The 22,772-nt window shown below is 45.6% G+C and overlaps 1 protein-coding gene across 3 annotated transcripts in view; it reads right to left on the bottom strand.

Annotated features, from left to right (window-relative positions):
- LOC146651677 (uncharacterized) overlaps positions 1-22,772 on the bottom strand; it is a 55,959-nt gene that overhangs the window by 1,110 nt on the left and 32,077 nt on the right. Inside the window, exons 1-7 of one of the 3 annotated variants that reach the window (XM_085384761.1) lie at positions 16,357-16,618; positions 6,900-7,020; positions 5,040-5,163; positions 2,876-3,066; positions 2,557-2,723; positions 870-1,023; positions 467-594 (exon numbers count right to left, since the gene is read on the bottom strand). In XM_085384761.1, the coding sequence (XP_085240887.1) occupies positions 467-594; positions 870-1,023; positions 2,557-2,723; positions 2,876-3,066; positions 5,040-5,163; positions 6,900-7,020; positions 16,357-16,464 (993 nt within the window). In that variant the 5' untranslated portion in view covers positions 16,465-16,618. Of the gene's footprint in view, positions 1-466; positions 595-869; positions 1,024-2,556; positions 2,724-2,875; positions 3,067-5,039; positions 5,164-6,899; positions 7,021-15,289; positions 16,315-16,356; positions 16,619-22,772 lie in introns of those variants that run through there. The other 2 variants (XM_085384762.1, XM_085384763.1) reach the window with 2 other exon arrangements.

The following is a 22,772-nucleotide window of genomic DNA, read 5'->3' as shown; positions in this document are numbered from 1 at the left end:
CAGCCAAAGCTGTTTTCTGGGGACAGTCACTGTGATCTGTTAGCTGTTTGACAACTACTCTTTCAAGGATCTAGAGATGGTCTAGAGATGCTTTTTGAGTAAAGGTTTAACTACAGCCAGCTTGAAGGCCTGTGGTACATAGCCGATTATTAGAGATAGGTTGATCATATTTAAGACTGAAGCAAGATATACACAGAGCAGCAGGGCAAAACAGAAGTCGTTTTCAGCTCAGCTGACTCATTTGCTTAACCTTTGAAGGACTTTGGTCCTTCTGTGGAAATGCAAATCACAATATGCTGGAGGAGCTTTACGACTGTGGAGCTTCAAAGCGTTTGAACTTTGTCCTCTGAGAGACGCTCATGGATGAAATGAAGGCGATGTTCAACTTCACAGCAGAAATAAACACATCATTATAAAATCTCTCAAACCACAGGTGTTAGAGTGCACATGAAACTGGATTTCTTACAATTAGAGCTCTGGGCACAGTTTCCTTCAGTTTACAAATGACTCCCGTGTAGAAGAGGAGGAGCAGGCAGCTCGTGACGATGAAGATGGCAACCATCGGGACGCCGATGACCAAACCTAAAGTGAGGCCTGCAGACACACAGACACACATTATTCCATGCAGACGACCGTCTGAACCAGCCGAAGTACAGCGGAGGGGTGTGGTTTGTGGCTGTGCTGTGGGAGGGATGGGTGGAGCAGGTGGCTGGGGGAGGAGTCCCACTGGCGAGAGGGGCAGCCCTGGCATGTGTTAGTAATTACTCCCTCTGCATATTTACACAGATAAGGAGGCAGATGAATTGTGGCAGCTCATTATGCTCTGATTCAGCAACAACGCCCGCCTTACCGGCTGCACATCAGCTCACCTCTCTGCTGGTCCACCGCCGTGGTGAAGGTGCACTTCCAGGCAGACGGCTCATGGTTGTTTAGTTCTCTGGTGTTGAGCTTCACCTCTATGCAGTACTCCGCCCCTTTCTTTAAGTTTTCAAGGATAAAACTTTTATTTTCTGTTTCCAGCGTCTGCAAGTCAAAGAAGGAGGAAACGTGTCATTAAAATCACATCTGGGATTTGTCCACGACCCACTGGTGTGATCCTCAGCATCGTTTTCTCCTCTGACCTCTACGCGGCCATGAAGACACCTTTGGAGGCCTGACCAGGTGTGCAACACCTGCTCTGACAGGTGACTCTCAAAGTCAAAGTCTCCTCATGTCAATCAACCCGACACCTGCTTTTAGGCAGAAGCCTGCTGTGATTGGCTGCATTTCCATTTTTATATCGTATATGTACTGTATGCGTTTTACAGCCGCGCCTGGACACCAGTCAGCGACCGCTGGCTCAGGGACAGGATGGCGAGAGGTTGCTGACCGGCCTGTAGGCCCATGTGACTGAAGCCTCAAACAGGTTTAAAGGAACTCTAGAATGAAGACTTTCACCAGCTGAGGTCTAAATCTATCCTATCGGGCAGTGGCTGAAGCAAAAACTCGGGTGTGGGAGGAGTTCGGAGAGGCCATGGAAAAAGCCTTTCGGACTGCCTCGAAGACATTCTGGCAAACCGTCAGGTATCAGGCGTCTCTACCTGCACTGTGTATAGTGCTGGCGGAGCGCTGCTGACGTCGACTGAGAAAATTGTCAGGCGGTGGAAGGAATACTTCGAAGACCTCCTTAATCCCACTGACACGTCTTCCAAGGAGGAAGCAGAGTCTGGGGATGAGGGGAATGACCCGCCAATTTCCGGAGGCGAGGTCACTGAGGCAGTTAAACAACTCCTTGGTGGCAGAGCCCCTGGTGTTGAGGATCAGCACCTCCAAATCTGAGGCCATGGTTCTCAGCCGGAAAAGGGTGGAGTGCCCACTCTGGGTCGGGGATGAGTTCCTGCCCCAAGTGGAGGAGTTCAAGTATCTCGGGGTCTTGTTCGCAAGTGATGGGAGAAGGGAGCCGGAGATCGACAGACGGCGGCTGCAGTGATGCGGACGCTGCACCGGTCCGTCGTGGTGAAGAGGGAGCTGAGTGTAAAAGCGAAGCTCTCAATTTACCGGTCGATCTACGTCCCTACCCTCACCTATGGCCACGAGCTGTGGGTAGTGATACGGATACAAGCGGCGGATACAAGCGGCAGAAATGAGCTTCCTCCGAAGGGTGGCTGGCCTCTCCCTTAGAGATAGGGTGAGAAGTTCGGCCATCTGGGAGGGGCTCAGAGTAGAGCCGCTGCTGCTCCACATCGAAAGGAGCCAGTTGAGGTGGTTCGGGCATCTGACAAGGATGCCCCCTGGGCGCCTGCCGGGGTTGGTGTTCTGGGCATGTCCTACCGGGAGGAGGCCCCGGGGCAGACCCAGGACACGCTGGAGAGATTATATCTCTCGGCTGGCCTGGGAACGCCTTGGTGTTCCCCCGGATAAGCTGGAGGAGGTGGCTGGGGAGAGGGAGGTCTGGGCTTCTCTGCTTAGGCTGCTGCCCCCGCGACCCGGCCCCAGATAAAGCGGATGAAGATGGATGGATGGATGGATGGAGGTCTAAATCTGCACGTTGATGTTGAGATGAAATGGATGTCTTACCCCAATTTCTCCATCGGTTCCGATCCGAAATGAGACTCTGAAACTGGCTCCGTAATATTGCTGGATACTGGGAAAGTTTGGCAGGTCATCGGGCCAAGGCAGTGAAATGTTGATCTGGATGTAGTTTTCATATCCGACCAGTGAGACCTCTGGAGGACCTAATTTAGCTTGTAAACAGAAGAAAACACGCGGTCACCTTTTGGTAAAGATTCAACCAGTCCAGAGATTTTAGTTCAATCAAAGCCTGATCTGGATTATGGGACACACTTAAATCCAAATGCACCAGTGTGAAACCCAGAAGACGCTCATGCTGACGTACTTTCTTTGTAAGGGACAAAATCTATTTTTCCGGACTCTGGAGACCAGGTTTGGTTGAAGAACGCTTTGACGTGCAGGTAATACTGGGACTCCCACTCTGGTAGCATCAGTGGCATCGATGTTCCAGATGTTAGGTTGCATTGGGGCTGCGTTGGTATGTTGCATTGCTGTTCCCACTCATTCCATTCCTCACTGAACAATGACAAACAGAACATTTTAGATCAGAAGGACAAAAACAGTAAAAGAAACATTTGCTTTGTGTTACGACTGTTTGCTCAAACAGCGACGATGAGCTGTTCATGTCTCGAATCCAGCTGGTCCTAGATTCAAACGAAAGCTGATTTCTGATTGGACGTTTACTGTCAGGTTACCATTCATGAATAAGAGAGGAGTTTAGATGTTAATTAAAAAGCTCAGAAGTCTGCTGCTTTGCTCAGACGCAGCTTTTCAAACCTAAGCCGTGCTGTCGAGGCTGTGACCTTTAACCTTGCTGAGGCCTGTAGACGTGTTTCCAGATAAAAGATGATGCATTCAGGGTGCTTAAGACGGGAATATGACACAACGCCAATATTTCAGAGCTAAAACAGGACAAGTGAACGCACCATGTGTCACAGGTTTTATCCCCTCTGATAGCTCGTTCAGATCCTGATGGAAACCCATCTGAGGCCTGAAGCTGGCTCACCTGAGGCCAGCACACCGGCTCTGAAGACTCAGTGAAACCTGAAAATCATTTCTAAGACATGCAGGAAGGCAGCCGGATGCTGCTGCGTTTTAGCTGTAAGACAATAAAGACTCGTTGGACCCACAGGCTGTGGTTTGGTGACGAGGACGCTGTATGAGGAAGAACACAGTTTCTGAACTAGCTGAAAAACACGAAGCCACGAGCAGTTTCAGTGTATTCATGTTAAACCTTGCAAACGTAAAGCGAACCCTCACGATGAGTGCTGAAACTGAAACGGCGTCAGAGCCATCCCAGCTGCTCTCTGTGAACAAACCGCCCAGGAGAGAGAAAGCACCCCGCCCAGGCAGATATTCCACCAAAGAAGAAGAAGGAGCCAGTGAAGCTGACTGAAAACGTGAGCAGATTAAAGGTCGCGGTTCACCAGCAGGAGATCATCACCACAGCAACGCGGCCCAAACAAAGTCAAACAGTGTAGAAAAACGTGAAAAATGATGGAAATGCAACAGATTTGGTGATCGGTACAAATGTTAGAAGATTCATTCAAATATGAAGGACGTGTACAAACGTGGGGCAGTCTCCATGGTTACATATCAGCTGATGGTTTCCTACAAACATGTTCACAGAGATATCAGCTGTGAGAACTCCCACTGTCAGTGTGTGAGTCGTCCCTGCACACACACTAATATCTGTTATTGATAATATTAGAATATTAAAGGCGAGCTCTGTGTCGGACACGTCGCCCCTCGGAGTACTCAGTACCCTTAAAGTAGCTCTCAGGGCAAAGAGGTTGGTGACCCTGGTCTGAAGAGGTCCCCACAAACCTCAGCCCGCCGCTCTGCTTTCACTTCCTGTTTCATCTCCACGCACTCCAAAATAACCACGATCTGTGTGCTAGAACATCTTTGTGTGTAACTAACTTTGTATAGCTGCATAATTACAATATAATTAAAAATGAAATTATTCTGTTGTTTCATTTCTTTCTTTGATCTGAAGAAAAGTGCAGACAAACTTGTGTGAGTTACAAAATAAAACAGGAAATCTATTTTTGAATCGTTCTTTTGGTAAAAAAGAAGAAGCAACAGTGGAATTTCCCAGCAGGCTACGGGGGGACTTTTACCCTCCTTTAGAAAAAATATCGTGTTCTGAACTTCGACAGGAAGCATCTGACAAAAACACGCAGCTGATGCAACACTTTTATTTACAGGTGTTTAATCCTGTCCTTTATCTCAGGTGTGTGTGTGTGTGTGTGTGTGTGTGTGTGTGTGTGTGTGTGTGTGTGTGTGTGTGTGTGTGTGTGTGTGTGTGTTAATAAAAGCCTGGAGTCACAGCTGAGCTTGAACTTGATCCTTCAAGCGTCTGAACTTTGCGTTTCTACATCACCCACAGAGCTCAGAGGTTTTTTGGGGTTTGATGTGAGCACCATCGTCTTCATGTTACCAGGCTGAGAGTGACAGGACGTGAGGACAGACGGCGGACAAATTACCTCACAAAGACCCCGTACTCTGTCCCAGGGGGCGTGTTGTCGCCGGGCTTCCACCGAAGGACGTGGCGGAAGTTCAGAGAGTCGACAGAAAGGTTAACAGGTGCGGGAGGCGGATGAGCGAGCTCTGCGAGAGGAAGAAAAGAGAAAATATGTGAGGCAATCTGCTGAGTCACGAGGATCCAAAGTATACTTGTTGTAAAGGCTCACCTTTTAGCACATTCACTTCACCAGATGCACCTTGTTTCTTTTCCTCACCTTTGATTGGGTGTGGTGCTTGGCCTTAATTGCACTCACCTGTCACTCGGCATATAAGGACTGCACTCACCTACCCCTCACTCTTTCTTCACTCCCACATGGGGCAGCAGCTGAGAGAGAGCAGTCCATGTGTGTCTTTCTTTCCTTTACCCGTTATACAATAAAACGACAAAACCTATAAATGATTGATGACTGCTTATTCTCACTCTAATCGGATGAGCCCATGATTACTTAAACCCTGAACCTTCCTTCCTCCAAAACAATACCTGACAGGTATCAGCCTGTGTGTGGGTGGGGCAGGACGGTATTTGAACTAGGGCCGCCACAAACGATTGTTTTGATAGTCAACTAGTCACCGATTATTTTTGCGATTAGTCGACTAATCAGATCATCATCCATTGGACGTAAAACGTACAGCTTATTGCACCAGCAGCATCTGCTCTTATATAACTATCATTAGCTTACAGCTTTAAGTGTTTAAGGTCTGTGCTAACTAAAAATAAAGACAAGATGATAGTTTGTTAAACTTTAATGAAATCTGCAGATTGTTTCGGTGAAGTTTAATAAACTCCTTATTTATTATCCCATTGAGATTAAAAACCTCTTTTTCAAGGGAGACCTGGCCAAGATAGGCAGCAGCAGATGTCTCACAGTTACAGAAATTACTCAAACACAGGCAGCAACAACACACATGCAACAATAAGTGAAAGAATACAAATAAAATAAAAAATAAAATTCAATAAAATTCAAATAAAAAAGTCAGTTAAAATGACAATCAATCTAATTGAAACAGTTACATGTTATGGACTTGGCCTCAAGGATTCGTAGTTTATAACAGGACACCGGAGTATATTCTCGAGCATCTCACACTTCTGATAATCAGCTGTCTGCTTGATGTTTATTCAGCTGTGTAAAAACTACAACTTTAATCTCAGCCAAACCGATTTACTCAGGAACAAAAAAAATACAAAAAAAAGCCAAACAATAACATTTTAAGTTATCTAAGTGACTTATATATCATGTTTAACCTGAGTAGCGAAAGACGGCGGTGGGTTTGAAAACGATTTGCGGGGAGTCCGGTGTTCTCACGGCTCTAGTGACCTAGCCCCCGGCTAGCTATCGAGCTAGTGGGTAACAGACGTCTCCGAAAACGTCGGAGCGCTTTTGAAAATATGTGGTGTCCTGATAAACTGAGCAGATATTTGAGGTTTACACAGCTACATTCTCGCCTGAAAATATGTTAAACGTTTATTTTGTGACCCAGAAAGAATAATAAGAGTAACATTAAAACTAACTAGCTGCCGCCATTGTTGGAAACTGAGCTGGGCTGCGCTATGAATTCTGGGACACAGCTGCTTCTTTTTCGGGGTTTAACGGCAGCCGGCATCCTTGAACATGCAGTGCTGCCATCTTCTGTTTCAGTCCGTTATTACACTCTTAAATCCTGCCACTTATTCCTGCGTCTTTCAGGATCTTACAAAGCTTCAAACGACGCGTCGACTATTAAATTAGTCGTCGACGATTTTGATAGTCGACGTAATCGTGACTAGTCGACTAATCGTGGCAGCCCTAATTTGAACACCTGACTGCTTTTACATGACTCACCTGAGTGCAGCAGCAAGCTGAGGCAGAGCAGCAGAGGCAGACAGGCCATCGTCACAGGTGGGCAGGATTCATCGTCACGTCTGCAAACGCGCTGAGAGCCAGGAAGCACCACGCGGTCCAGCTGCAGCGAAACATCATCTACATTTACATCTCATCGACGAGACGATTGTAATGTTTCGGATTGTTTCAGTTCGAGAAAAGATTTTCAGTCAATTAAACATAAACTCAGTTAGTTGCCCAACTGCAGCCGCTTCATCCTGAAGACAGAAAACCCCCACCATCAGACAGCGGTGACAAAAACCCCTTTTCACAGGAAGAGAGCAGGGAAACAGGGTGAAACACTAAAAAGACAACATTTAGTGACGCACTGCAAACGGCGAGAGAGGGGAGAGGACGCTCAGAGAGAGACAGACTCTCAGACTTGTGGGCAACATCGTCAACATGTTGCATCAAGCATGAATGATGACATCACAGCAAGTCTGGCCCCTTCTCTCCTCTTCCTCCTCTGCCGCTGAGCCCAGCCCTGCTGCCTCAGCACTAGGGCTGGGCCATATTATACCGTTCACGGTAATAGCGGTATAATGTTAGGCAACGATAGGAAAATGAAATATAGCGATAGAATATGAGTAAAACGCGCATGCGCAGTGCCTTTGTTTTCATACGCACATGGCGGATTGTTGAGTGAAACAGATGAACCAGAATTGGTTTGTAAAAATGGTGCAACTTCAGTGATGTGGAACTGGTTTGGTGTTTGTCCGTCAGATACACGACAAAGCACATTTTTTTGCAGAACATGCAAGCGGCCGTTGTTATTGTCGTATTTGTCGGACTAAGATGCCCTTAAATCTGGGAGTAATCTGGGTCCTAAACTCCGTATACTTCAGGTCAAACGAACACTGCAGCATCACTGAGCGTTAAAAACTGTCTAAATTATTTCATCTTTAATAAAACGATCAGCATTGCTGCTTTACCAGGTGTAACTATGAAGTTTAACTTCCAGGCATCCATGAAAACAAAAGTTATTACATTTAACGGAGTTAGAAGTTAGCAGGAAGTTAGCTCGCTAGCTTCCACCTAAACATGATATAGCATGTCCTGACTGAGAGATTTCTGAAAAAATTCAAACGTACAGCTCTGCTATCACTTCCAACATAAATGAAGACAGGAAACTAAACAGCAGTGACGTTTGTAGGGTTACTGAAGTTGGGCTAGCTGCTATATAATGATGTGCTACGTGACCGCTAGCTACACAGCTATGTTAGCATAGCATAAACACAGTGAAGCTGGAAGATGAACGCTAACTTTTTTCCACTCGATAAAAGTTAACGTGAGGGTTCCTGATGGTTAGAGACAAATGCAATCGCATGGCAGGATGCTGTAAACGGACCAAACTTCAGTCAGAAGAACAACTGAGATAATCCATCCACAATACGAGGTTAGTCATTAATATACTGCAGCAACATGGGAATAGAGCCGCTGCCAGAGAATTCAACATTAATGAATCAATGGTACAGAAGTGGAGGAAGCAAGAAGAATGAGTTTAATAAAGTTTGATTTATCTGACTGCTTTGTTTCGCTTAATGTGCCTTATAATCCTTATGGTACGAAAAATACGTACTGCACACTGCAGTTTAATGTTGCAAAGCACCTCTTTTTAACTTCAGTGGATATTATACATGGTTATGCTCAGGATATGTCAGCCCATTTCTACTGGAAATGCCTTTTGGTTAAACTTTCAGCAAGGAATTTGCATTTGCACTGTTACATTTTTATAAAGCTTTAATGTACATAAAAACCAGCTTCTTGTTTAAGTGAAAATAAATGGAAGGTTGTCTTTTTGCGCTAGTAATGTTGTGGAGTTGTATTTTGTCTCGCATCAATTATATCGTCAGTTATATCGTTATCGCAAATTTTCAAATATATATCGTGATAAATATTTGTGGCAATATCGCCCTGCTGTACTCAGCACTCTCACATCCTCCCACGTGCATCACTTCTACCACATTATTAGAAACCAGAGTTAAAGCTTGAAGGTGAACTTTTTACTCAGTGTTCACGAGACGGCAGCTGCAGAAAAAACTGACGTTCTTTTACAAAAACAGGAGCCGTGCAGACTGACTGGAAACACGCTCAGGACCCCGAGTCTGGTCCAGAGGCTGGGAGCCTCAGCACCGCTGTGAAAGTCTCCCAGTTCCTGTTTTCAGTGAAAACATCACGATGAGGACGGTTCATGAGCGTGAAACACCAGGACATCAAAGGTTTACTGTATGGTGTTTGAAAAACCACACGTGAAAAACACACAACTAGGGCTGCTCGATTATGGCAAAAATGATAATCACGATTATTTTCACTGAAATTGAGATCTCGATTATTTGACGATATTTATTTAACCCTTTAAGACCTACTATAGAACCAAGTCCACCAGAGCTTATATTAATTTTTTACATGTTGTAGTGCCATTTATGGGAGCATTTCAAGTTGCTATACAACTGTTATAGCCCATATTTTAATAATATGTATGCATTAAGTCCATAGTAACTACATTAATTGCAAAAAAGTGCAATAAACTACAAAAAACAAATTGAAAATCGTTTTTGGTTTTTTTACATATATTTCTACTTGGAGAAATTTAAGAGGTTTGTCCCTCAAAACTTTAAATACAAAAAAGTTGCAAAAAATAGTTTACAACAGGAAATTTATTTTGAGTGTCTTCATAGTTTTATTTTGGAGATACAGCAATTTTTATATACTGCAGGAAAAACGAAAAAACAATCCTATGATGCAAATTTGCAAAGAAAACAGCAGGTGCATCAAAATAAACTATTTCCAGCAGTGCAATTCGAGTTCTAAGCATCCCAGCAACTATTCAGAAAAGTCAAACATGACCAGTATAGGCTTTTAAGGCCTACAAGTAAAAAACTACATTTCTGCGAAAATGACGTCACTTCCGGTTTTGGCCAGGAAATGGCGGACATGTGATAGTTCGCGCTGACGTCTGTTTCACGGTGGGAAGTGTTAAGAACAGCTGATCGGCGAAGCCTGTTTCTGGAATTGTTCCGTTATTTGAGGTTATGGATGTTATTTGACTGGAGGCATAACTCACAGACACACGAGACGCGCCATTACTCCATGAGTGTCCTTTATTATTTTCCATCCCCCCCTACAACAACAACCCAGCAGAAACGTTCCTACCACTTAACATTTACCTGATACTACATCCCCCCTACTAAATAGGATGTGATGCTGGAATATAACCAAGAAAACAGATTAGACCCGCACGCTTTAAAGTATACTATTACTATGTCCTTGTGCTTTATCTGGTAACAGCTTGTTTACTGAACTCGCTTGGTTTCAAACCAGACTACTCAGAATGTCCAAAAATAAACTCTCAAAGTATACAACTCTGAACACTAAGCATAAGTGCACATTTCTGAACTATTCAGTGCAGCTACAAACAACATGTTTAAACAGTGCAACCATTTGCTTTATTTCTCATTGTCTCTATGAGGGATGGGGTAGACTACCCAGCCCTCAGCCTGAGTGTGGGGATTATTCTGCCCCAGTGCTCACTCAGTTCCAAGCCCTATGAGCAAACATAGTCTTTTAGGTATGCTGGAGGCCTCCTAGACCTGGGTTGGATTTGGCTCCCAGCTTCAGGAGTCTGCTGGCTGGCCTCCTGTGAGATAGTGTCTGGAACCGACACAATCTGTGCAGCTGGAACAGAGTTCTCAGGTGAAGCCTCTGGTGGATCGCCAGAAATCTCTGGTGCCCCAGGTGTCCATGTAAGATGGTAACGGTTTCTTCTCAGCGTGCCCTTTGCTGTCTTGATGATGTAGGACCTCGGTGAGCCTGCCATGGACACGACTGTCCCTCTAGTATCCATGTCTGAGACCCACACTTTGTCTCCAGGATTGAGCTGTAGCATATCATGTGCTCTGTGTCTGCGGTTGTAGTTTTGTCTTTGCTTTTGTCTGTACGATTGTTCTATAGCTTTGAGCTTGTCTGTGTCCGTACCTCTTGGATGTAGCTGTGATGGGATGACAGGAATAGTTGTCCTTATCCGTCTACCCATGAGAAGCTCCGTTGGGCTGTAGCCATTTGCCAATGGAGTGGCCCGGTATGCCATAAGGGCGAGATAGGGATCGCCAGACTTTTTAAGAAGACTTTTGATGGTCCTGACTGCCCTCTCGGCCTCCCCATTGCTCTGAGGGAAGTGGGGACTGGATGTCTCATGGCTAAAACCCCATTCTTGTGCAAATCTTTTGAAGGAATCAGACGAAAACTGAGGTCCATTATCAGAGCGAACCCGCTCTGGTATGCCATGACGTGCAAAGATTGATTTACAGTGCTCGATCACTGCCTCTGATGTTGTAGATGTCAGTTTGGCAACTTCGAAGAATCTGGAAAAGTAATCCACAATGACCAGGTACTGTTTATTCTCTATCTGGAACAGATCAGTTCCCACCATGGCCCACGGTCTTTGTGGGAACTCGGTAGGTAGCATGGTTTCTTTGTGGTTAGTCCGCTCACGGCAGCAAGTGTCACAGGTCCCAATCACTTTTATCAGCTCACTGCTCAGGCCTGGCCACCAAACAGATTGTTTAGCTCTCTCTCTGCATTTCGTTATTCCTAGGTGTCCCTCATGTAGTTTAGACAGAATGTCTGCTCTGAGCGATGTGGGAATCACTATTCTGCTCCCATAAAGAAGCAAACCATTGTGGACTGTGAGGTCACCTGAAAATGGCAGATAAGGCTGGAAAACCCTTCCGATGGAGTACTTATCTGGCCATCCTTCCACACAGAACTTCTTCAGCTGGCTTAGAATGCTGTCATTGTCCTGATGTGTCTGGATTTCTCTGAGTCGTGGCTCTGTGGCTGGCAGGCTTGCTATGACGGACTCCACATACAAGTTGATTTCTTCCTCCGGCAAACCCTCAGTTGTGTCACATACAGGAGCTCTGGACAGTACATCTGCTGTTGCAATGTCTCTACCAGGAACATGAGATATGGTATAAGAGAACCTCATCAATCGCATGCGTAGACGTTGTATACGAGGTGGAAGCTCGTCCAGGCCCTTGGAGCCAAGCAACGAGACCAGAGGTTTGTGGTCTGTTTCAATGTGGAATGTTTTCCCAATTAGGAACTCTGCAAACCTCTCACAGGCCCATGTTGAAGCGAGGGCCTCCTTCTCAATTTGAGCATATCGCTGCTCTGTCGCGCTGAGAGCTTTTGAAGCGTATGCTACTGGTTTCCACCCTAGATCGGCGTGCCGCTGGAGAAGCACTGCTCCCAAGCCATACGAAGATGAATCAGCTGATACGCACGTTTCAGCATTTGGATCATACAGAGCAAGCCCTGGGGGTGTTGTCAGTTCTTTTTTGATGCCGTCGAAAGCCTGCTGCTGCTGTGGCCCCCATGACCACAGGTTGGACTTCTTCAGTAGATCTCTTAGGGGGCGCGTTTTTTCCGCCAGGTGAGGAAGAAACTTTCCTAGGTGATTCACCATGCCCAGGAAGCGTCTCACCTCACTTATGTTGCTGGGCTCATCCATGGAACTCACGGCATGCGTCTTGTCAGGATCTGCGCTAAACCCCGATGCCTCAATGACCTGCCCCAGGAACTTTATCCTGTTCTTGGAGAACTCACACTTGTCGTTCAATGTTACTCCAGCCTCCTGCAGTCGAACCAGTGCTTTTCGAAGTCTCTCATCATGCTCTGCTTGTGACGTCCCCCAGATGAGCACATCATCCATCTGGCAGAGGACTCCTTCTAAACCCTCAAGAATGCGTGCCATCCGTTTCTGGAAGTGTTCTGGGGCTGATGAGATTCCAAAGCACAGACGATTGTAACAATACCGACCAAAAGGTGTAATAAAGGTCGTGAGCAAAGAAGAGTCCCTGGATAAGGGAATCTGCCAAAATCCTGCATTGGCATCCAGCTTTGAAAACACTTTTGCTCCTGCAAGCTGTCCTAGTGTGTGTTCTACTGAAGGGAGTGGATGCTTCTCTCTCATGACATATTTGTTTAGTTCAGTGAGATCGCTGCATATTCTCACTTTGCCTGTGCGCTTAGGAACCACCACCATAGGCGCGCACCAATCAGTGGGCTCCTCCACCTTGGAAATGACACCCTGCTGCTCCATCCTGTTCAGCTCTTCTTTAACCTTTGGTAAGAGTGGAAGAGAGATTCGCCTAGGGGTCGAGAGGGAAAACGGCTGTGCCTCTGGTTTCAGAACAATATTGTACTCCCCCTCCATTTTGCCTAAGCCGTTGAAAAGCTTGGGAAATTCTTGTTTGACAGCGTCAATAGAGTCTAAGCTAATATGATTAACTCTAGCAACCAGCTGTAGTGCCACTGCAGCATGCCCGCTCAGCAGCGGTGTGCATAAACCCTTTACGACATAAATGTCTTCTTTGGTTTTGTGGTTGTTCTTGCTGAGAGTGGCTGTGAACATGCCTTTTACCTTCAGACGTGTTCCTCCTGGGCCCTGCAGAACCCTTTTGGGCTTATCCAATCTCCCCAACTGATGCTGTGTGTAGAAAGTCTCTGGGACTGCTGTGACATCCGCTCCGGTGTCGATTTTAAAGAATGTGTTGCATTTGTCCACATGTATCTCTGTTACCCATGGACTCTCTTTGGTGTCCGCAGAGAGGGAACCCAAGAAAGCGACCTCATCATCTGTATCGCTGTTCTCTGAAACTGTTGCAGCATTGACTTCACACAGTTTTTTGTTTCTGCACATCCTGGCAAAATGTCCTTTTTTCTTACAGTAATTACATGCGGCTTCCCTCGCAGGGCATTGTTGAAGATTGTGACCTTTTATGTCTCCACATCTTCTGCATTGTGTCTTTTTTTCTTTCTGTGTTTTGGCGGTTTGTTTATGTAGCGGTGTCAGCTGCTTGGGACGTGCCCCTTCTTGCCGTTTAGCATGGACGCGGTTCAGTTGTGAGTTGGTAATATCCATTTTAAAGTTAGTGCTTAGCATCTCTTGTTGCTTCTTTACAAGCTCACTTTGTCGGGCTCTGTTAAGCGCTTTCTCTAGCGTTAGTTCTGGATCCATTTGTAGCTGTTCTGACAATCGTTTGTCTTTCAGACCCACGACAAATCTGTCTCGCACCATTTCGTCATGCAAAGTCCCGTATCCACAATGTTCTGCCAGACAATGCAGTGCAGTATGGAAGTTGTCAACTGACTCACCCGTCTCTTGTTGGCGCTGGTTAAACTTCGCTCGCTCAAATATGATGTTTCTTCGGGCTACGAAGTGAGCATCCAACCTCCTTTTAACGGTCTCATAATCGCTCGCCTCTTCGGGAGTCAGGTGCAGGGATACCAATATGTCCTCTGCCTCCTCGCCCATAGTGTAGATAAGGGCGTTCACTTGATTTTCGTCCGCTTGCGTCTCCAATCCAGACGCGATGCGAAATCTGTCAAAACGCTTTATCCATTTGGTCCAGTCGTCGGACCTAAAAGTGAACTTCTCCGGCGGGGTGACTTGAAACTGACTCATGACGCCACGTCTCTTTTCGCGCAGCTCCTCTATGGCCGACCTTTAACCTGGCACCGACGCCGAAACCTTTCACTTATGCCCAACTAACGTTTCCAATTGTCTTCTGACACCATGTTCCGTTATTTGAGGTTATGGATGTTATTTGACTGGAGGCATAACTCACAGACACACGAGACGCGCCATTACTCCATGAGTGTCCTTTATTATTTTCCATCCCCCCCTACAACAACAACCCAGCAGAAACGTTCCTACCACTTAACATTTACCTGATACTACAGGAATATTATGCTTTTGTTCCTGCAAGCGCTTTTTATGCAATTTTTGCAAAGCTTTTTGTGGAAGGAAACCGTGACCGAGGACAAGCTGATGGCATCAGATGTAAGTACAACTCCTCCGGTTTCATATGGTAAATGGCCTGTATTTATATAGCGCTTTACTAGTCCCTAAGGACCCCAAAGCGCTTTACACATCCAGTCATCCACACATTCACACACTGGTGATGGCAGCTACATTGTAGCCACAGCCACCCTGGGGCGCACTGACAGAGGCGAGGCTGCCGGACACTGGCGCCACCGGGCCCTCTGACCACCACCAGTAGGCAACGGGTGAAGTGTCTTGCCCAAGGACACAACGACCGAGACTGTCCGAGCCGGGGCTCGAACCGGCAACCTTCCGATTACAAGGGGAACTCCCAACTCTTGAGCCACGATCGCCCATATGCAAAACAAATTATTGCGCTAGCTTACGCGGTTCCGGTTCTACAGGGATTTAAAAATAGTTACACAAAACGGAGCGTGCTGCTCTGACCGGCTTTAAAGGGTTAACAATGACTTTAAAAAATAATATAACATAGTGTGCAACACCACTGAAGTTTTTTTTTTACCTGTCTTTTCAACCAACGGCAGTCACTCTCCTCTCCAAATAACTCCTGCTTAGCTTTCCGAGCTTCCCTCGCTTCCCTCGGGTCCTCTTAATCAGCGGTCTCCAACCTTTTTTGCGCCACGACCGGTTTATGCCCGACAATATTTTTACGGACCGGCCTTTAAGGTGTCGCGGATAAACGAGGGAGGGGCTAATAATCGGCTCACTCATTTTTAATGATCGTTGAAAGTCCAGATCGTAATCGTGATTAAAATTCGATTAATTGAGCAGCCCTACTCACAACACAGTCAACAACAATAACAGTGACAATAGCGATAATCCATCATCTGGTGATCCTTGTCAGGGTCACAGGGGGCTGGAGCCTCCCAGTTACCCTGCACGCTGGACTGGTCGCCAGTCTGAGACAGACCAGACTGGACACAGACACGGGGAGAACACGCAAAGTCCACGCAGAAAGACCCGACAACAGCGCTAATCACCGCGCCACCGTGCTGCTAAACAACAACAATAATAATAATAACTGGACAGTCTCGTGCACTTAAGTCAATTCAATTTTATTTATATAGCGCCAAATCACAACAAAAGTCGCCTCAAGGCGCTGTTGTTGTGATTTGGCGCATTACAGTAGTTTTAGTCAGCGTGGTGTTTGTCAGAGTGACAGATCGTGATATAATAATCTGAGCCCACGGTGAAACCTGTCCACTCTCCCACGTTTAAAACAATAAAAGGCAAAACCAGATTAGTTTAATGAGCGCTTTGTTCAGAGGAACACAACACACAGTCTCAGTGACCACGGACACCCTGATTGACTTTCTGATCAGTCACTTATCCCTATTATCATTGTTATCATGATGATCATTGTTGTTGTTATCACTTCACGCGGCTGGTCGGTGTCCGCTCCACAGTCTGGCCCCTGCTCGCGTGTACTAGTCGGTAGTTAAACACCATAAACCGGCCCCGGAGTGCCCGCCGGTCACTGCTCCCTGCGGAACCGACACAGCCACACACAGACAGCGGTGTCGTGGACATGCTCGGCCGGCCTCGGTGGCCCTCTGCCCGGTCACTCACCTCCTGTCTGCCCGGAGCGGAGCTTCCACAGCCTCGGAGAAAGACGAGCAGCTCCCAGAAACTCTCCTTACACTGTGACGCAGACGGGCTCCTCTCAGCTCTCCACATCAAACCTACCACCGCTTCCTGCCACGCCCTTCAAAGTAAAAGCCTCCCGCACCAACACAGTTCTACACTGGTCTCCGTGGACTTTTTTTCCTTAAGCTGGATCTAGTTTTCTGTATCTTAATAATATGTTATTAAATTATTGTAATGTGATCGGGATGAACTGTGGACCTCTCACAGTAGGAACTGAGTGGTTAACATCACGCGTGGGCGTGTCAGAGTGCCAGGGTAGAATTTTTCCCTTGCGTCGGGAGCGCGCACTGATGAGTGTTTGTGGGTTACAGGAGAAAATGATGCATTAAAAGTTCTCACGCGGCGCATCATTTCCACACCGTGGCTCATATTTATTTGTATCCTGTAACTTTACTGTTTAAAGAGCCAACGCCGCTAATATTTCAGCAGTAATACGTCTTTATAAGAAGTGTTTGTGAACTAAATCTAAAAACGACAGATAGTGTTCATCCGTGATTCGGACAGCCCTGTGCGCGCTCCCGACGCAGGGGAAACAAATCGTCTGGGGATACCAACCCTGGCACCACACCGGCGATCCAGCTGGATGGAAAGGCTGTTATGTTCGGGGGTGAGGAGGGGAGGATGGGTGCCGTGTTTAGGTAGGGACTCCAGACCCCGCCGGATCAGCTGCTGTCTCTGGGATCCCGTCGCGCATGCATATAGTTTAATAGTTTAATAGTTTAATTATTTATATAGCACATTTAATTACAACAGGAGCGTTTACCAAAGTGCTGTACCAGAATACAACATACATAATAAAACAACTTAGAGTATTAAAAGCAAACACCAAATATGAATTAACAAACAACTCTCATGCTGTATTAAAAGCCAGTAAATAAAAATGTGTTTTAAGATAAGATTTAAAAAGATTGACAGTATGAGCCTGTCTGATGTGTAGGGGTAAATTACTCCACAGCTTAGGCGCTACGACTGCAAATGCTCGATCACCTCCATGAACCAGCCTCGACCTTGGTACAGCTAAAAGCAAAAGATCACTTGATCTAAGAGATCTAAGGGGGGTATAAGTCTGCAAGAGGTCAGACAAATACCCGGGAGCCTGTCCATTCAGGGCTTTGTAACAACAATAAAATTTTAAAATTAATTCTGAAGCGGACAGGGAGCCAATGAAGGGAGGCAAGTACCGGGGAAATGTGTTCACATCTTTTAGTACGTGTCAGAAGACGAGCTGCAGCATTCTGGACCAACTGCAGCCTTGAACAAGCATCCTATAAAGGATGCTTGTTCAGGGGAAAGGTTGGGGGTGTGGGGGTGTGTGTGGGGTCTATAAGTTCGGTATTTTAATGTCGGGGAAGCTGGGAGGAGGTGGCTGGGAGGTGTAGTCGCAGTTGGGGTTGTCAGTGTGCAGTGTCGTTAATTTGCAGTGGGTGGATCCTGTGCTGTGGTTTACACTGGCGTGGACAGATGCGGCCTCGCTCGGGTAAAAAAAAAATCGTAGATCTTTTACTGAAGTTCACGAACTTTTCCGGTAAAACAGAAGATTCCGTAGAATTTCTCTACTATTTACGGACATTCCTTCAACTCTAAAACGGAAAATTCCGTTTCTTCACAATAAAATTTGTATGAATAGAAAAACTGAAAGTCGTGTTTATCATTTACAGACACTGGTTTTCACTGTAACTCATTAAATTAATTTCTTTATATCTTTACACTTCGATACAGTTACAACCTTTTACACCATCTGCTCAAAAATTCGTAAATTAAAACTTCATGAACAAAATAACTGACAGACATCAAAATGTGAAGATTTGTATTTCCCTTGAAGTCACTTTGTCCTCATGTAAACGCGTTCATGCACATTCACGTGTTTTCTTCCTACAGGACACCTGACCAACAAACATGTAATAGTATTTGTACAGTAACAGTATCCAGAGTACTTTAGGTTCGAATCACTGCTGCGGTTGTTTGGCTCAGCCAAACACGCGTGGTTCACATCCATGTGTGTCCACTCATGAGAAGGACACACACGTAGTCCTGCATTCACTTCATCAATGAATCCGAGTGAACGTTTGTCCTGCATTAACTCTGTGGGGTCTTCACCTTACAGTAACACGTGTGTTTGTTCACTGATGCTATATGAATAAAAGGGAACTACAGGTGTTCCTGAAACGTGTCTTTGTTAGAACAGGGCGGATGGATGAGCACAGCCCTCTCAGCGCAGGGCTGACACCACTTTGCCCCTTATAAGAAATACAACACAAATTTATTAGGACAGGTTACTAAACCAGGCTTACAGGTAAAAGGACATTTACTGAGCGGATCGTGTCAGCTGTTGCTTCCTTTCACCCGCTGTGTGAAAACAAAGCCCTGGGCTCCCTCTGCTGGTTCGTTAGTTGAGGACAGGCAGCAGAAAGCGCAGGAGGACCCAGTGCTCTTACGTTGAAGTTCTTCCGCTTCCTGTCTCGCTGCTATTGCGCTTCCCAAACGTCACTCGGTGGTTTCCAGGCTGTTGTTCGGGGGGCCGCCGCTGGAGGGCGCTGTGGGAGTTTATTAGTTAGGAGTTTTTTAAACGCTTTTATTTCTGTGAACTTTGAAAAGCTGCAGAGCTGTGAGGAAATGTCTCAGCGACTCGCTTTAATAAAGTTTTTAGCAGAGGTGTGGACTCGAGTCACATGACTTGGACTCGAGTCAGACTTGAGTCATTAATTTTATGACTTTAGACTTGACTTGGACTTTTACACCAATGACCTGGGACTTGAATCGGACTTGAACCGGTTTACTTGAAAAGACTTGATATTTCACCCCAAATATAAAATTTAACATGCATATTATATAGAAAGTGTGCACCATTAATTCAATTCATTGATTCATTTATTCAAACCACACTCCGTATGTATGTGTGCGTGAGCTGTAGCACAGCCGATCAAATTAACCAGATTTAAAAAAAAAAAAAAAAAAAAAACCGCTCAAAAATGCTGCAAGGAGTTATTTTTTTCAGGTACATAAACTATGAAGTAGTCAACAAAAAACTGAAATGCAATATGCAAAACATGCAAGAAGAGAATCACAGACAGAGATGGAACAACTTCCAACTTTCTCCGACAGTTGAAGTTGCATAAAGAACGTAGGTGGTGCTTCTCTCTTGCTACGATGAGATCATGACTTCATCTAACAAGCAAATCTTGTCCAGGCTACGTTGGTGATACAGTTTTTTTAATGTGTATGATACTTTTGTCATGCGATTTTAAAGCCGGTCCTACAAGCGCATCCAAGAATAACATGCAGCTTATCTCAGAACTGTCGGTGAAAATTATTCTTGGAGCTAGGTTTAATTGAGCTGCATTTTATAGAGGTGCAATTTCACAATTTGTGTATATTTTCTAAGTTCACTATTTTGTCATGTGTTGAGAAAAACACAGATTTTAAAATTACATGGTCTAATATTTACATTTAGCATAACTGCAACATGCTTTTTTCATTTTTTTTTTTTTTTAAAGACTCGAAAGGACTTGAAATTCAAAGTTTCAGACTTGTTACTTTACTCGGACTTTTACACCAGTGACTTGAGACTCGACTCTGACTTGCCTGACATTACTTGAGACTTGACTTGTGACTTGAGGATAAAGACTTGAGACTTACTTGAGACTTGCAAAACAATGACTTGGTCCCACCTCTGGTATTTAGAATCAAAGCCTGTTGGTCTGACTGTGACTGTTGTTTATTACTGTTGGTGTGAAGTGCAGGCATGAAGCTGTAACAAAGTCAACATCACAACACTTTTTCAAACTTTATTGTCAGACTACACAAAGCTTCCACATGATGACGTGTTTATGACATTCACTCCAAATTATATACAAATCAAAGGTGCCGAGCCGTTTCCAAATACACAACCTGCTCCTTAAACACACAAGTCATCACGAAGCCTGCAACAAGCGTGCAAATCATCCGAAAGCAAAACACGTTCCCTGATGCAGAGTTAAGGTGCTGGAACAGAGACCAGGAGAGGAAACGGAGACAGGACGAGGGAGTGACGTCAAACCCAAAAACCCCGCTGAGCTCATTTTCACCCATTTTGTGGTGGAAAGTTCCAGACTCTTTGACTTTCAGTGCCAGTCCTCTGTGAACTGCCTGAAAACCATTATGGAGGTGTGTTACAGCCCAGTTTAGCAGATGGGAAGAGCTGTGGAAAAATCCCAGTGTGTCAGAGCGCTGCACGCTGGAAATGTGAGCTGCTCTGTTTGCGTTTGCCACAGCAGATGGCGTTCACAGACAGACTTCTGCCTGTTGCATAACTACAAGTGTTTGTGCTCAGGAAGAGCAGGAGGAGCCTGACAGTCACCGAGGAGGGCAAACTCACCCAGCGGTTCTCCTTGTTCCTGACTGGGTAAACTTGAAAACACAGACTGTATATAAAGATGGACAGCATGGCAATCGCCCTCTGGTGGCAGGTTGGGGCAAAAGTTATAAACCCCGCCCCCTCCAAATCAAAGTGATCTTAAACATTTTCTTCTCATGAGCAGTGCTTCTTAAATTTAGGTTTTCACCACTAACCAGGTGACGTCAGCTGTTGGACAGGCCTAGAGACCGGACAGGTCGGCCCGGAAAAACAAGGATTCACCAGCTGGATGGAGAAGCACTAAACCTCCCTGTGACCGCTTCCAGCAACCAGGTGGAGAATTCACATTTTTCCTTAACAATCGGAGGTTTCCGTGCAGTCGCTGACTGTCTGATAAATGCTAAGTGTAAATGATGTAAGCATGAAAATCAAGTGCAGAGACCCTCTGATGAAGTCAGACACTCACAGGCTGAGCATCTTTCATGTTACATGGAGAAAAATCAAGCGGACCGTGTGTCACTGCTGCTGGGTTTGTTTGCTGATGGGGCGTGCAGCCCTGACCCCTCCCTGACTTCACACCACATGATCTATAATTATGTCATAAAAGCTGCTCATATGAGACCAGATCCCAAAGCCTGCAAGACTCTGGGTGCTTATCAGAGTCTGCTGTCAGGACGGCTAACCACGAGTCATTGGTCACTGCTGAGGCATTTAACTAACCAATAGGCGGAGAGGTCATGAATAATGTGCGCTTACATCAAGCCTGAACGTCAGTGTTTATCTGCATGTTCGTTTTTCTGGAAAAGGATTAGCGGTTTAAATGTCTACACTTTCAACTGAAGTTCCACGTACAACCACTAGAGGGCTGCAAACAGCCAGAAAATAAAGAAGAACGTTTGTTTTGGTCATTTAGGGGGTGCTTCAAACAGCAACAGCCCATCAAAGGTTTATATGGACTGTTACAGTATAAGAAATGATAAATGTATCTTTATAGCTTATGGTTTAACTCAGGAGCAGCTTTCAGTTCTGCCTTTGACCACCAGAGTGTGAGGAACTACCAGGACATTAGCAAACATCCACTGATTTGCCTGACATCCTCTGTCGTGTGGCTGCAGCACAGCGACACCTGCAGAGCCAAAACTGAACTGTTTCAGAACAGAGAAACTCCAGGAAACTGAACCCTCTGTTCACATCAAATGTTTGTGCATGAGATCAAACCCAGTTTAAGAAAAAGGGCTAATCCCTCCACCCGGCCTTGATTAAGTCGAACGTGCTAGCTTGGACTCTGGCCATGTGTGTGCACTTTGTAGCTGTCCTGCTGTGAATGAGAATTAGAACCTGGAAGCGAATCAAAGCATTTCTGACGCACATCATTTTGGACTCTAAGATTGGTGTTTGTAAAAGTGAGCCGTGCTCTGTGCACGTTTTAAAAGTTTCTGTTTGCGGGAACATTTCCTCACACAGAGGCGCTGAGCAGCGTGCAAAGTCCCGCCGTGTAATTAAGCATAGAGGCCAGCGTGTGCTGGGCGTGGACCTGAACTCTGACTCTCTGCTCTGAATCCTCACTGCATGGGTTTAACACACACACACACGCGCGCACATGTTACAGGCCCCACTATGATGGGCGCGTAGCCAGATTACGATCCTGTAAAACAGGAGAGAAAGTGAACACAGGAGACACGCTGCCGTTCGCCTGGTCAGTCTTGCCAGAATGGAAAACTTACGGCAGCTATGCACCCAACTCAGTTCCCAAAGCACGCTGCTGCCCCCTACTGTCCAAAGTGTTATACACTCTCCTGGCAACAGGGAACTTACATGACATTGTGGATTTAAATTACACCAATAAACCAGCAAAATAAAACATGCATAATAATCTCCATATATCACAACACTTAACTCACAATTGTGACCACATTTCTGTGTGGATCACATGCTCCCAAACAAAAAAAGATGGCTCCAGACATTTCAAGAAAAATACACAGAAAGTTCACACTTCTTAACACTT

The sequence above is a fragment of the Rhamphochromis longiceps genome, linkage group LG16 (assembly GCF_057381845.1).
Source record: "Rhamphochromis longiceps isolate RC_006_pf linkage group LG16, R_longiceps_female_GT1.1, whole genome shotgun sequence".
NCBI lineage: Eukaryota > Metazoa > Chordata > Actinopteri > Cichliformes > Cichlidae > Rhamphochromis > Rhamphochromis longiceps.
Note: the sequence above shows the minus strand (reverse complement) of the source record. Positions and strands in the feature narration are given on the sequence as shown.